General features: G+C 50.8%; 1 protein-coding gene across 4 annotated transcripts in view; it reads right to left on the reverse strand.

Annotated features, from left to right (window-relative positions):
- DUOX2 (dual oxidase 2) overlaps positions 1 to 12,945 on the reverse strand; it is a 26,617-nt gene continuing 13,672 nt past the window's right edge. For 3 of the 4 annotated variants that reach the window (XM_015872314.3, XM_015872312.3, XM_085515047.1), the window contains 25 exons: positions 12,762 to 12,849; positions 11,971 to 12,070; positions 11,096 to 11,259; positions 10,715 to 10,878; positions 10,409 to 10,527; positions 9,557 to 9,694; positions 9,342 to 9,455; positions 8,310 to 8,512; positions 8,010 to 8,195; positions 7,425 to 7,650; positions 6,865 to 6,958; positions 6,461 to 6,636; positions 6,233 to 6,299; positions 5,824 to 5,916; positions 4,803 to 4,981; positions 3,851 to 4,081; positions 3,565 to 3,664; positions 3,389 to 3,438; positions 3,181 to 3,308; positions 2,850 to 3,003; positions 2,033 to 2,265; positions 1,516 to 1,674; positions 1,199 to 1,354; positions 989 to 1,117; positions 1 to 742 (listed from right to left, as the gene is read on the reverse strand). In XM_015872314.3, the coding sequence (XP_015727800.1) occupies positions 620 to 742; positions 989 to 1,117; positions 1,199 to 1,354; positions 1,516 to 1,674; positions 2,033 to 2,265; positions 2,850 to 3,003; positions 3,181 to 3,308; positions 3,389 to 3,438; positions 3,565 to 3,664; positions 3,851 to 4,081; positions 4,803 to 4,981; positions 5,824 to 5,916; positions 6,233 to 6,299; positions 6,461 to 6,636; positions 6,865 to 6,958; positions 7,425 to 7,650; positions 8,010 to 8,195; positions 8,310 to 8,512; positions 9,342 to 9,455; positions 9,557 to 9,694; positions 10,409 to 10,527; positions 10,715 to 10,878; positions 11,096 to 11,259; positions 11,971 to 12,070; positions 12,762 to 12,849 (3,574 nt within the window). In that variant the 3' untranslated portion in view covers positions 1 to 619. Of the gene's footprint in view, positions 743 to 988; positions 1,118 to 1,198; positions 1,355 to 1,515; positions 1,675 to 2,032; positions 2,266 to 2,849; positions 3,004 to 3,180; positions 3,309 to 3,388; positions 3,439 to 3,564; positions 3,665 to 3,850; positions 4,082 to 4,802; positions 4,982 to 5,823; positions 5,917 to 6,232; positions 6,300 to 6,460; positions 6,637 to 6,864; positions 6,959 to 7,424; positions 7,651 to 8,009; positions 8,196 to 8,309; positions 8,513 to 9,341; positions 9,456 to 9,556; positions 9,695 to 10,408; positions 10,528 to 10,714; positions 10,879 to 11,095; positions 11,260 to 11,970; positions 12,071 to 12,761; positions 12,850 to 12,945 lie in introns of those variants that run through there. The other variant, XR_014934201.1, reaches the window with a different exon arrangement.

The following is a 12,945-nucleotide window of genomic DNA, read 5'->3' on the forward strand; positions in this document are numbered from 1 at the left end:
TGATTTGAACTTTAGTCAGCTTTATTTAAGCAAAGATAAAATCCTATTGCTCTTTCATAGCCCAGGAGAGCAACAGCCCAGCAATGCATAGCCGGGCATTAGTTAAAAAGGCATAAATAATCCCTGATCAGAGGATGGTGATGCTGCTGAAAGAAGCCAGTGCAAACACAGGCTGTAAACAGACCTGGGGGAGGCTCAGAGCACTAATGAGCAGGCAAGAATGAGTGCGTTAGAGAAGCTGAGCCCATTTGCAGGAGAAGGGAGCTCACTGCCTCCACATGACCTGCTACTTGGGTATGTAGGCAAAGTGCTGTGAATTTGGGTTGTGCCACGTTCCAAAAGCTGTTCAGAGCCAACCCCTGAGGTGCAGGATTAAAGCTGCAGAGCCAGGTTTGAATCCAGCACTGGGTTTCCTGCACCAGGACAGACAGGGCGTACTGGGAATGTGGTGCTCTGAGTGCTGGGCTCACAGTCACAGGTGCATTTCTTCTAGGAATAGCAGTGGGTGGGAGCATGGGACCATGACCAGCCAAGGCCTGGCTTGCATGGATGCTGGGGTTCAATATACCTTTCCCACAAAGACCGCAGCACACAGGACTAAAATGGCAGGGGAGCAGGGTCAGAAATTCTCATAGTGATGTGCAAAGTAGGCCTGGTCCTTCTTGTTCAGTTGCTGACAAGCCTTTTCCACGCTCTTTGTCATCCCAGGAGGGCCACAGCTGAACACCCCGATCTTGTGCACCTGGGGAAGAAGGGCGGCCAAAAGGGTCAGCAGCAGCTTCCCCCCAGCCCACATGCTCATGGACATGGGCCTGAGGTTATCATCTCTGTGAGCAGCTACAGCAGTGTGGGAGTTTATGCCCTTCCTGCTCTCCTCTTACGCCACCAAGGTCTCCAAGACCTTGGGGAAAGGCTGGGGATGGGGATGTCACTCAAGCTCGAAGGTGGGTGTCCCCATCCTGTCCCCAAGCATCTCAGTGGCACTAACCTCAGGGTGCACCTCCTGCAGTGAATCGAAGAAGGGTACGAACGGGGGGCGGCCAAAATGGGTGATGGAGCGCAGCCCAGTGAACAGACTCTTGTTCAGCACCTTCTGGAAGTGCCGCTCACAGATGTACTGCAAGACAGACCTTTGCATGTCAGACAGCCCACCATGGCATGGCATCCACCCCACAGCTGCTCCCGGCATGGGACTCACCAGCATGGTGGTGCGCAGGTCGAACTTCTCAGCCAGCTGTGTGATGTAGATGTGCACAGACACCAGCTCATTCCTGTCCGCCTCCTCCACCTCGCGGATGATGTCTGCCAGCCACTCGAACTGCCGCTGCGTGCGCGTCACCCATATGAAATAGATCTGTGGAAGTCGGGGATGAGGCTCAGCTTGGGACTGGGAACTCTGCACACATTTCATAGGGCTCTTCCCAGTAGGGCTGTGGGGCATTTTATCCCCAAAGATGCCAACACCAGGTGAAGGTATCTCAGGAGGGCTCTTACCCTCTGGGTGTTTCATCTTACCTTCTTACACATCAGCTTGGAGTTGATGGATGACTTGAAGACCAGGTCTTTGAGGATGGATGCAAAAGGTGTCACCCCAATACCTCCTCCCACCAGCACCGACACCTCAAACTTGTGCCACTCCTGGTGGCCCTCCCCAAAGGGTCCATCCAAATAGAGCTAGAAAGGAGCCAGCCATCAGTACAGCATCTATATCCTCCACTTGCCCCAGGACTGGTCACCTTCAGGGCTCATAGAATAACAGAATATCCCCAGTTGGAAGGGACCCACAAGGATCACGAAGCCCTACTTCTGGCTCTGCACAGGACCACCCAAAACCCAAACCTAAGTATGAAATCACTGTCCAAATGCTTTCAGAGCTCCAGCAGCTCAGGGCCATGTCAGTGCCCTGGGCAGCCCATTCTAAGCCCACCACCCCTTGGTACAGAACTTTTTCCTAACACCCAGCCTAATTCTCCCCTTCCAGCACTGAGGTGCTCTCGGCTTTGTTAATTTCATCCCTGGAGGAACACCTCACCTTGGGCAGCTTGCCTATAAGGGCCAGGCTCTCAGGGGAGTAGAGCTCCCGCAGGCGGGTAGTCCAGGGCCCCACGGCACGGATGTGCAGGCTCAGCGTGTCCTCATGAGGGGCTGAGGTCAGCGTGAAGGGGTGGTACTCAGAGGTGCCCAGGGCCATGCAGGCAATGCGCACCCACTGCCCAGACTTATAGTCAAAGTCCTGTGGCCGCTGGAACCGGAGGTGAGTGACACCTGGGGAGGGGAAGGAGACCTAGCTCTGAGCACCTGATGGAGCTGTAGGCGTCCCTGTTCAGTGCAGGGAGTTGGACTGATGGCCTTCAAGGGACCCTTCCAACTCAAACAAGTCTATCATTCTAGGACTTCATTTTTTCCTTTGTTAAAGTGAGTAAGTCATTTGGTAGAAAGGCTTAAGGAAAGAAAGAGCATTTGAGCTTTGCTAATGGTAGGTGAGACAGCTTGAAAACAAACTGGAGGGGCTATGCTGGGGCATGGGTGTGATGGCCTGAGTTCTCTGCCTCAGTTTCCCTAGTTGTGAGGGAAGCACAGGAGATCCTTACCATACAGTGTGCTGCAAAAGATGCAGAGGATCGTGTGCAATGGAGCATGGCTCCCTGCTGGAGGTGCTGGGGCCACCAGCAAGCCAATTTCTGGGGCCACAGGTACCTGCATACCACCTGGGTTGGAAACTGCTACTATGAAACCACCCTATAAAATCCAGCCCTGGGGAAGATGCGTTTCCTCCACCCCTGCAGCCTCCATCCTCTTGTAAAGGGCCTGAGCTGACCTGGCACTGCACAACCAGAGAGATGCGGTACCTGATGGCAGGAGCTCAGCTTTCAACACGCTGATCTCCACTTTCTTCCTGCTCAGGCTGAGCAGCTTGTCTGCACCATAGATGAGAGCTGGGATGATGAAGTAGATGTGGAAGCGGGGCTGCTGGATCAGAGCGTAGCTGCCATGGATGATAACCTAGACAAGGACAGGGGATGACTTCCATCAGCACAACACTCAGCACACACATTACTGGGTTGGTGGCAGCTTAGCAGCAGCAGGGAGCTGGAACTGAGGCCACCAGGTCCCCAGGGCCCTCTCATGTGGTTGCAGTCCACAAGCATCATCCCCCCTCTCCCATCCCATGACCTCTACCAGCACATAGAGCAGCACATAGAGATGGTGAGTGATCCAGAAGGCCTGGAAGCTAACACGGCGGAAATGGTGGGTAGCAAAGACATACATCACAGCCAGAAGGATGAGCAGCAGCACTCCTGTCATGCCTGTGAAAGGAAGGATTGGGATGGGATCAAGCCTGCCCCATTGGGACTCCATTGGGCTGGGCCCTACTGTGTTTTCTCACCTGGAATGGTCTGGAAGAACCACCAGTAATACTTCTGAGGGAGCTGTGACCTAGAGGAACAAGAAATTGACCCATGGCCTAGCCAGCACTGGGAGAAACCAAACTCCCGGCTTCCATTTCCATTCCTTTCTATGTCCAGGATGCTCTGCCTGGACTATATGTTAAATTTCACCTACCCATCATTCATAAAGACACTGGAAAAGAGGCAGGACAACACACTGAGAGGTGTAACTGAGAAGATGTAGACGTTCACTAAATGTCCTGCGGTGTGGAGCACTGTAGGAGAAAAATGGGGAGAGAAAAGCATCACCACTGCTGTGGATGGAGATGTGACAGACCTCACCATTGTGACCAAAGACATGGTGATTCCTCATCTTCTCTGGTGTCTTCAAGCTTCTCACCTTGTCCTTCCATGCCATGGCTGCCTGATCCTCCTGCCCCACACCCCAGCAGTCCACCTACCTGAGAAAACCAGGGCTGCCATGGCAATCCAGCGATGGAAATCCACAGCGGCATCAAAGGGGATGTAGCAATTGAGGAACGTCTCCCTCAGGATGGTGATGAGGTTGCGGCACATGGTGAGCAGGATGTAGGAGTACATGAAGGAGATGCAGGCAGCTGATCCCCGCGAGATGATGATCCCCACAAAGGTGGTCTGTGTAATTCCAGTGCTGGGGGATGCGAAGGCATAGTCTGTTAGGGGGAGAAAGCAGAGTGGGCATCATGTGCCTGGTGATAGAGACCATGTCCCTTTCTGCCCCACAGGGACAGCCACTTGTGTGGCCAAGGAAATGTCATCCAGATGGGGCTGCACGGGGACAGAGGCATGATTTGCTGTGTATGCTGCTGCTGCTGCATACACTCCAGGGTGTCCTTGGAGCTCAAGGGAGGCATTTGCTCGCTGTAGGACACTGAGAATCTGCACCTTATTTCTAGCGTTGGACATCCCAACATAAAAGAGGCACCAACTAGACCAAGTCCAGCAAAATCCACCAGGATGGGTGTGAATTGGGATATGTTACGCAGGGGGAGGGTAGGGGAAATTGGTGGGCTTTATAGACAGGACAGAACCAAATTCTTTTTCAGAGCTGCACAGTGAAAGGGAGAGAAACAACTGCATGACTTCCATGAATGGATATTCAAGTTGGATATAAAACAAGAACACTTCACAAGGAAGACGGCCACAAACATTGTCCCAGGCTCAGTGAGGTGGTGCCATTCCCAACTTCAGAGCTCTTCAGGCCTTCTCAAGATAGGACCTTCAGCTTTGAAACTGCTCTTGCTCTGACCCTGCAGAGCTCTCATCTGACCTCAGTGATTCTATGGTTATTCCTCACAAGGACTAGTGCCACTGTCCTTGTCCTTTAGCAGCATGCCCCGAACAATGGGCAGCTCCTCAAATGGAGCCACTCACAGTATGCTCTCTCCACGAACAAGCCAGTGGTGATGGCAGAGAACAGGACCACGCAGACGATGTGACGCCGGTAATTCTCAATGAAACGCTTGAACTCCTGGATCTTCTGCTGAACTCTGTTCTGCTGGTACTTCTTCCGTTGTGCCTCGGTGTACAGATGCAGCTGATATTGGTTTGCCCTTGTGTAAAAAAAGAACAACAGATTTAATATACAGGATCCTCCTGGTCTGTGTGTCAAGCTGCAGTGCCTAGATTTTGGTCTTCCTCCCTGCACAGCACTGCAAACAGCTCTGCACACCCATCACTGCAGTGACCCACGGGATGCACTGTCAGTGCGTGACCTCAGGTCACTGGTTGGTCTACTTGAAAGACAACAGCAGCTCAGTGGGTCATGCGACTCATAAATAAAACCACGATAGGGACTGTAAAAGATCATTTACATTTTTATATTCAAACCTCCATAAACATTCCAGAATAGGAAAAATCCTTGACATTGTTAAGGCAAACTGGGATATTATGAAAAATGTATTACTCCTAGCCATAAAAACCAGCCATTTAACTCCTGCCTTGTGGAAGTATTTGCCAGTGATGAAGCAGTAAGGACTGCAGCCTTTCTTGCAACACCTGCAGGCAACCCATGTATGAATCAGCACAGTTCCAAGGGACAGAGGAGCACAGACAGGAACTGCTGTGTAATGCTCCTGTCCATGGGTGAGACATACACCCCAAAATGCACTGTCATGGTCGACAAACTTGTCCACTGCATTATTATTATTATTTATTTATTTATTTATTTCCCCAGAGAAACATCCACACAACCCCAGCAGAAGGAAAGCAGCCAGCCCTGCACTACCCTCATTGTGCTCCTCCAGGGCTTGGTTTGCCTGCTGGGGCTGAGCATCTCCTGCAGATCTACTCCTGCATCCCCTCCCCATGTTGTGCTACTCTTTGCAGCATCACCACTTGATCTATATGTTATGCAGAGATGCGAGAAACCCAACAAGGGGATGAGCTTACTCACTTTCTGCCTGGTCTCTTCCTCAGTTCTTGCCCTTCTCGATCCATGCAGGGGGCCATCATGCCTGGGTTTGGGTCCTCCCTGTTTGAAATGGTTCTGCCAGAAAGAGGGAGAGACATACTGGCTAGAGCTGTACTTGTAGAAAAGGCTGCGGGTCAGTCAGCAACAAATATGGCCCTTCCAAAACTTTCCCCATTGCAGCCCCATGGACACTTTCCATCTCAGACTCAGTCGAGAAGCCATTCCACTCCTCCTGCCTGCATGAACTCTATCTGCTTGGTACAGTAAATAGATTCACTCCAAAAGCAAAGTATTTCAGGAACATTTGCTGGAGAAGCTGAGGTGAAGGATGGACATGCCCAGGGGCAGAAAGAGAAGAAGAAATGGCAGCAGGACCAGAGAAAGCACTTACCCTCTGGGCTCTTTCTTGATGAAGGAGACACGGTTGTGTACGTTTTGCTTGAACACCTCAGGGACACCTTTCAGAAGCCAAAAGAACAAAATGGCCATTTACAGTGGCTAAGTTGTTGGAGAAATTGATTTGGGATGGAACAAGATTTGGAAGCTGTGAATTAAGTGTAACTCATCCCCTCCAGGCCAACAGAGGTGACCTGGAGCTCTCATCCATTCCCCTACTGACCCTTGATGCAGAGCTGAGTGAGACGAAGCTCGTTGTCATGGTCCCGTAGCATGTAGTGGAAATCCTCCCATGTCAGCTCATCCCTGTCCTGAAACCCTGAAACCTGGAACATGGACTCAGTCACCTGCTCCGCCTGCTCTCTTGACAAGCAGTTGTTTGAGATCTCAATGAAGGACCTGGAGCAAGAAGGAAAGAAGAGACCATAGCTTGAGTCCTTGCAATAACACTGAGCAGAGCCCCAGAGAAGTTTCACTGTAGAAATGGGCTCCTGGTTGTGAGCATTGAGCCCATTGGGCTCTCACATAGCTTCCTTGGGGACTGAACTGCTGAAGCAGTGAGCTGCTTGTGAAGACACCTGTATATGCAGACACTGTGAAAATGTCTGTCGGGCAGAGGAGAAATACCTGAGCATCCTCAAAAACTCTTCCTTGGAAAGGAACCCATTCTCATCAATGTCATACATCCTGAACATCAACTTGGACTTTTCCTCTGAGGACCCTGGTGGCACAAAAGAGGAAGTAAGAGCAAGATCTACTTTCACCAGCACATTTCAGACATTGTCTTCAAGAGTCTGAACATGCACCAGTGAAGTCTCATCCAGCCCTGAAGAGAGTGAACTCACACTGATGCTCAGTCTGAATGGTAATTGAACTCATCTCCAGACCCTTGTGCTGCACTTCTGTTTGACTTTCTCAAGGGTGCGTTGAAAAAATGGGTACCAAACAATAGTTGTATACTGGAGGTGACAGATCAGCAAGTTGCTACTCTAAGATAGCTCCCCTCATGAACAGCCTCACAGAAAATATCACTACATTGTCATTGCTACGCAACTCAAGCTGAGCTGTCATAAGTGAATTTCTGAAGTGTCGACAGGTTGACCTGTTGGATGGATCCTGTTTATTACTGAGTCCAGAAATAGGACTTTGGGCAACAGATGAAGACACCAACCACGACCAGCTCCCACCTTTCATGAAGACCACCAAGATGTCCAGGAACTCCCTGAAGGAGATGTAGCCATTGCCATCCTTGTCAGCCAGGGAGAACATGGAGTCCACAAACATGGAGTTGGCTTTGAGCCCAAGGGCCTCAGCAAACTCAGCCCTGCTCAGCTCGCATGTCAGGGACTCCTTTGCTTTCTGTGAAGACTCAAAGTTGAGCTCTCCAGCATCAGTCTTGTCAATGTCCAGCATCTACAAGTTGTGTCCCACAAAAGAAAACTCATGAGTGCCTCTGGAGCAGAAGGCTGGTGCTCACCTTGTACAGAGATAGCTGGCTCTCAGTATAGGACGCCCCATGCTTCTCCCCCACGTGATGGAAACGACAGTTCCATCATCCAAACATTTCTTTGCAACTTGAAACATTTGTATCACCATTACAAACTCCCTTTGTTTTCTACAAGGGAAAAAGTCCCTTGGACCTCAAATTATTGGCAGCTTCCTTGTGCGTGGCTTATCAGCTGCTACAGAGGCCAACAGCAGCATCATTCATTGCTCAGTCAATACAGAAATACCTTCCCTGATGCATCAGAGCCTGCCACACCTCTACATACCTGAGCAAACAGGTGCCTGAAGAAAGTCTCCAGAATTCGTCTCCTCTGCTCCTGGGTGACTGCCCGTTTCAGCAGGCTTTGCTCTTTCATCTCAGACACATGCAGCTCAAGGCAGTTTGTTTTCAAGTAATCTTGGAGCTTTCCAAAGAAGCTGCTCCTCTCTGCCTCCTCACTGAAAAACAGCACCTGCAGAAGATCCCATTAAATGGCTGTGAGTGGCACAGGCTCCAAATGGTGCAGTGTGTATGCAAGGATGTTGGAAGGCCTAGAGGAGGCCTCTCCAGGCATCATCATACTCACCAGGTCATATTCCTTGGGGCTCTTCAACAGCAGAGCTTTGTTCCCTTTGTTGCTGGAGAGGATCACCTCCACCTTCTGCTGGGCTTTCAGGCTGACACACCGGAGCACCAAACCTCTCCCATCCAGCACTTTGAGCACTTTGTCAGCTTGGAGCTGGATGTAGACAAGGGAGCTGTCTGTCTTGGGACCGTGCCACTCCATGGCTGATGGGAAATAGCATAGCACTCAGTTGGAAATGTGTACCTGTGCTTCTAACCCAGCACCTCCTTCACCCCTGGGAGTGACTGCATTGGGTTTGCAACAAGGGATGGAATGCCTTCATTCTTTCCCTGCTGATGCTGCACAATGCAGATGGGGCACAGAAAACACAGGTCACCTGGGTCACTGGAGTTTTCTATTGCATAGCCTGACTTTGCTGCAATAACTGTGCCATCATTTCTGCAATAGTACAAGTGTGCCTGAGTCTTAGCTGTGCCAGAGTTAAGCTCTCCCTTTACCATCCAATTTCTGAAATTCAATCTAGACTTGCATTTTATTCAGGCTCGATGATATTCTCTAACTGCTGGCAGCACAACTGCCAAGAGACCAAACATATTAAGGAAAGAATTATCTCCCAACCACAGAGCTCAAGTACACAGTTATGCAAGAATACAGATCACAGAGCTAGGAGACAGGATTTTTCCAGTATCCAGAGCAAGGAGGTAAAGTCCCTGTCCTATGAGTGCAATTGCTTTACATAGGTTTTCTGGTAAGGTATTATCTTGCTCACAGGATGACTTGGGTTGGAAGGAACCTCATGTTGCCCAAAGTAGGACCATCGGTTATAACCAGTCTGCTCAAAGCTGTATCCAGTCAGATCTCAGGCAGCATGGAGGCTGCACCCTTTCATCCCAGGGAAACATTTTCTTCTTATATTCAGTTTGGATATTAGCTCCAATCCTGACAAGTGTGACCTCCAGTGCTGCCTGGTGATGTGTCCTGATTTCAGCAGCATCACCAGGCACCAACAAAGGATCAGAAATGCTACTTCACCTTGTATTGCCTCGCCGGTCACCTCCCTCCGCACACTGGCTTTCTTCTGCTTCTGAAGCTTCTTGAAATCTCTCTCACGGAGAATGGCAATGATCCAAGCAACAAAGAGACTCACTGGGGACACATGGGAGAGAGTGGCATGAGGTACCGCAAAGCTTTTTTCCTGGGCTTTCTTTTGTAGAAGAGGAGATGGGTTAGGAATTGGAGTGGCAAACCTAAAGGCAAGCAGCAGAGGACAATGATGATGATGCCAAAGCCTGCACCACTGCCTTCGAAGTAATCCAGCACAGTCATGGGTGTGCAGTTGGCCAGGAGTTGAGCTGTCAGCTGCTGAGGCTGGGGGCATGGGTCTCCTGCATCAGAGAAGACAGGCTGTGAGAGTCATGGGGCTTTTACCTTTCCATCTTCCATCATCTCCATGAACCTCCAGATGAGATGCTGCTTGGGATTCATTGCTAAGTAACCCAGGGAGCAATGCTAAACTGGAATGCTTGAGATCTTAAGCAACAAGCTTTGTTTTCAAGGCTGACCCTTGGCACATCACATCATACCATGAGCAGAACTGGACTCATATGCTCTGGGGAGTTCAGCACTACCACCTGTCCCATGGGATGGGCTGAGGAAGAACCCTTTGCAAGCTGAGGTTGATAGCCTCTGCTTGACCAGGCTGTAAACCCAGGGAGCAATTGCAAGAAGTGCATGCCAAAGGAACCAAAACATCTTGCAAGGGCTAGAACATGTGCCAGATAAAATGCTTTCAGGTCTTTCACATTTATTCTACCAACCCGTGTGTGTTTGCATATAAAAGCAAATAAAAGACATGCTAGTGAGGAGAGTGACACAATGCAGGGTAGGCAGAGGCCAAGCCTTAACCCCAGAACACTTCAGGGCATCAAGAACATTTTTTGTGCCTGAGAATCCTTGCAGGAGTCATGCAGCGCTCATGCTGTGGCTTCAGTCCATTTTCAACATCAGTGCTGCCTGCCTTATTTACAAAGAACCACTGCATTTCACGTGTTCTGCATCTCTCTCCCATGTCTCAGCTTGTTGCAAGATGGAGCACTCACCATTGCTCCAGACAAATACACTGTTCTGCAGCTCTGCCTGCTGTGAATAGGTAACTGCAGCCAGGACATCGCGAAATGTGGTGTTACGGATCTCCTCAACCTCCTTTGCTGTGAACAGCCTGGTGAAATGATGTGAAGCCAAGTGGTGACCCTGGGGTGCCACTGCTCAGCCCCACAGGCCTCACCAGTAGCAGCTGGGGCTTGCTCCCCATGCTGTTTTAGGAGCAAAGGGAGACAGAGGGCAGTTTCTCCATCTCTGCTGTACTTTACAAGGGCTCTGCACACAGAGGAGGAAGAGGCATTTACCCATTTTTGATGTTCTCAAACCAGAACCTGTCTCCATCACGCAGGCGCACAAACTGGTCCAGGATGATGGTTCTGAAGAGGGGACTGTCATCTTCCAGCATGCCTCCAGGGATCAGCTCCAGCCGGGCCGTGTTGTTAGCATACAAGGCAGCAACCTCCAGGACCTGGCCAGAAACCCCCACCGTGCACAGATGAGCAGAGGGAAAACTTCACCAGAAAATCCTGTGAGCCCCCAGAAGAGGGAGGGAAGTTGGCTGGGAGGGTGCTCAGCCAGGCACTATGAACCCCTCCCTACACTGCTGGAGAAGCCACCTACAGCTTAGAAGGCCCCGAGGTGCTCCAACACACATGGCTTCTGCATCCAAACCAGCTTCCCGTTACCTTTTGCTGAGAGTGTGGGTCAAGTTTTGTCCAGTCCTGCAGAGGCTTCAACCCAAACCGCTCCCGAGCCTGGTTGTAGGTGGGCAGGCCGAGGTCTCGCCCACGCTGCAGCCAGCTGGCCACGTAGTCAGTACGGGAGTACTTCAGAGGGCCATACCAGTAATCTACAGGTGGAATCAAATCAGTGTGATGCTATGGCAGAGCTAATGTGGCAACCTCAGCTGTACTGGGCACCTGGCAGGCCTCGTCTCTCTGCCATAGGCCATGCTGAATCATAGAATCACAAGGTTGGAAAGGACCTACAAGATCATCTAGTCTAACTATCCTTCCATTACCATCGCTACCAAAAGCCACTAAACCAGCTCTCATAGCTCCTCATCCAGACACCTCTTGAACACTGCCAGGCATGGCGACTCCACCACCTCCCTGGGCAGCCATTCCAGTGCCTGACCACTGTCTGAGAGAAAAAGCTTTGCCTTATGTTTAATCTAAACCTCTTCTGGAACAACTTGTGGCCATTTCCTCAGGTCCTGTTTGTTGCCTGGGAGAAGAGGCCAAACCCCTCCTCATCACAACCTCCCTTCTGGAAGTTGTAGAGTGCAATGAGGTCTCCCCTGACCCTCCTCTTCTCCAGACTTAACAATCCCAGCTCCTTCAGCCTCTCCTCACAGGATTTGTGCTCCAGACCCTTCAACATCCTTCCCTGGAAATGAACATGGGGACCAGCACCATGCTCTTGTGAAGAAGGCCAGAGTGCTGTGGTCAGCATGCCCTGCACAGGGCTGAATCTGGTCTGCGCGTGATGGGATCATCCTCCCCACCTCAGCCCACACACAGCCCCACAACGTGCCACCTGGGTGTATGGGAGTGCAGACCTTGGAGATCTTCCACCACAATGCTGTCCTCCCGTTCCGCAATCTGCGAGCTCATCCCCAGCAGGAGGTCATCCACATCTTCCTGCTGCATCCCAGTGCTCTGAGGGAAGATTAGGTGATTCCTCTCAGATCAAAGGACGTAGAGAAGCCCCACATCCCTGAACCCAGCACCCGAAGGACAAAGGGAACCTATGGGTCTTCCAGGTTCATCTCCCCTGCATCACTTTAACCTTGAGATCTAAGCCTGCTGAACCTGAAGAAGGCATCTGGGTATGTCTGGATGAGGAGGATCTCACACTCCTTGCTTACTCTATCATACACTGTGCCCAGTTTCCCTTTCACCCCCTGTGCAGTCCTCCATAATATAAAGCACTGAATGAAGCCTAGGGTAAGCCCACCACCAACCCAAGCAACTAGTGGATTTTCCTGGCTATGGCACGTGTCCTCCTGCAGAGCCTTGGGGCACAATCAGACCAGTAGCAGTTAGCATGAAAGTGATCCTGCCACCACCACCAGAGCTGAACAGGAATCAGAACAGATCAAGCTAGAAAATAAGCCCAAAGAAGGGGATAAGAGGCAGAGCAGCTTCAGTCCAGCACTCTCACAACAGTAACCACTCTGCAGACTGTTCTGACTCTGTGCCCAGAACAGATTCTGTCCTCACATCCCTGACCTCATCAGCTGAAGGGACAATAGGTCCCTTCCCTTTGTGGGAAATGACTCCTCCCAAGGAAAAGACAGTCCATGGGGAAACAGAACTTCTAACACATGCTTGGAATCCTTCTCCATACCTCTCTGCTCCAGTAGCTGTTGCAGAGCCGCACCACTGGAAATGGACCACCGGAGTTGGACACATTTCGTAAATGGCATTTGGGGTCCCTAAGACATCAGAGAAGGGCTGGAGACTTAGACCCTGGCCAGTGATGTCCCCAGGCTGGGGCCAGGCAGGGATTCTCCCCAGACATGACTCAAGCT

This window comes from Coturnix japonica, chromosome 14 (assembly GCF_054131305.1).
Source record: "Coturnix japonica strain WE chromosome 14, WE-NBRP24, whole genome shotgun sequence".
Lineage (NCBI taxonomy): Eukaryota > Metazoa > Chordata > Aves > Galliformes > Phasianidae > Coturnix > Coturnix japonica.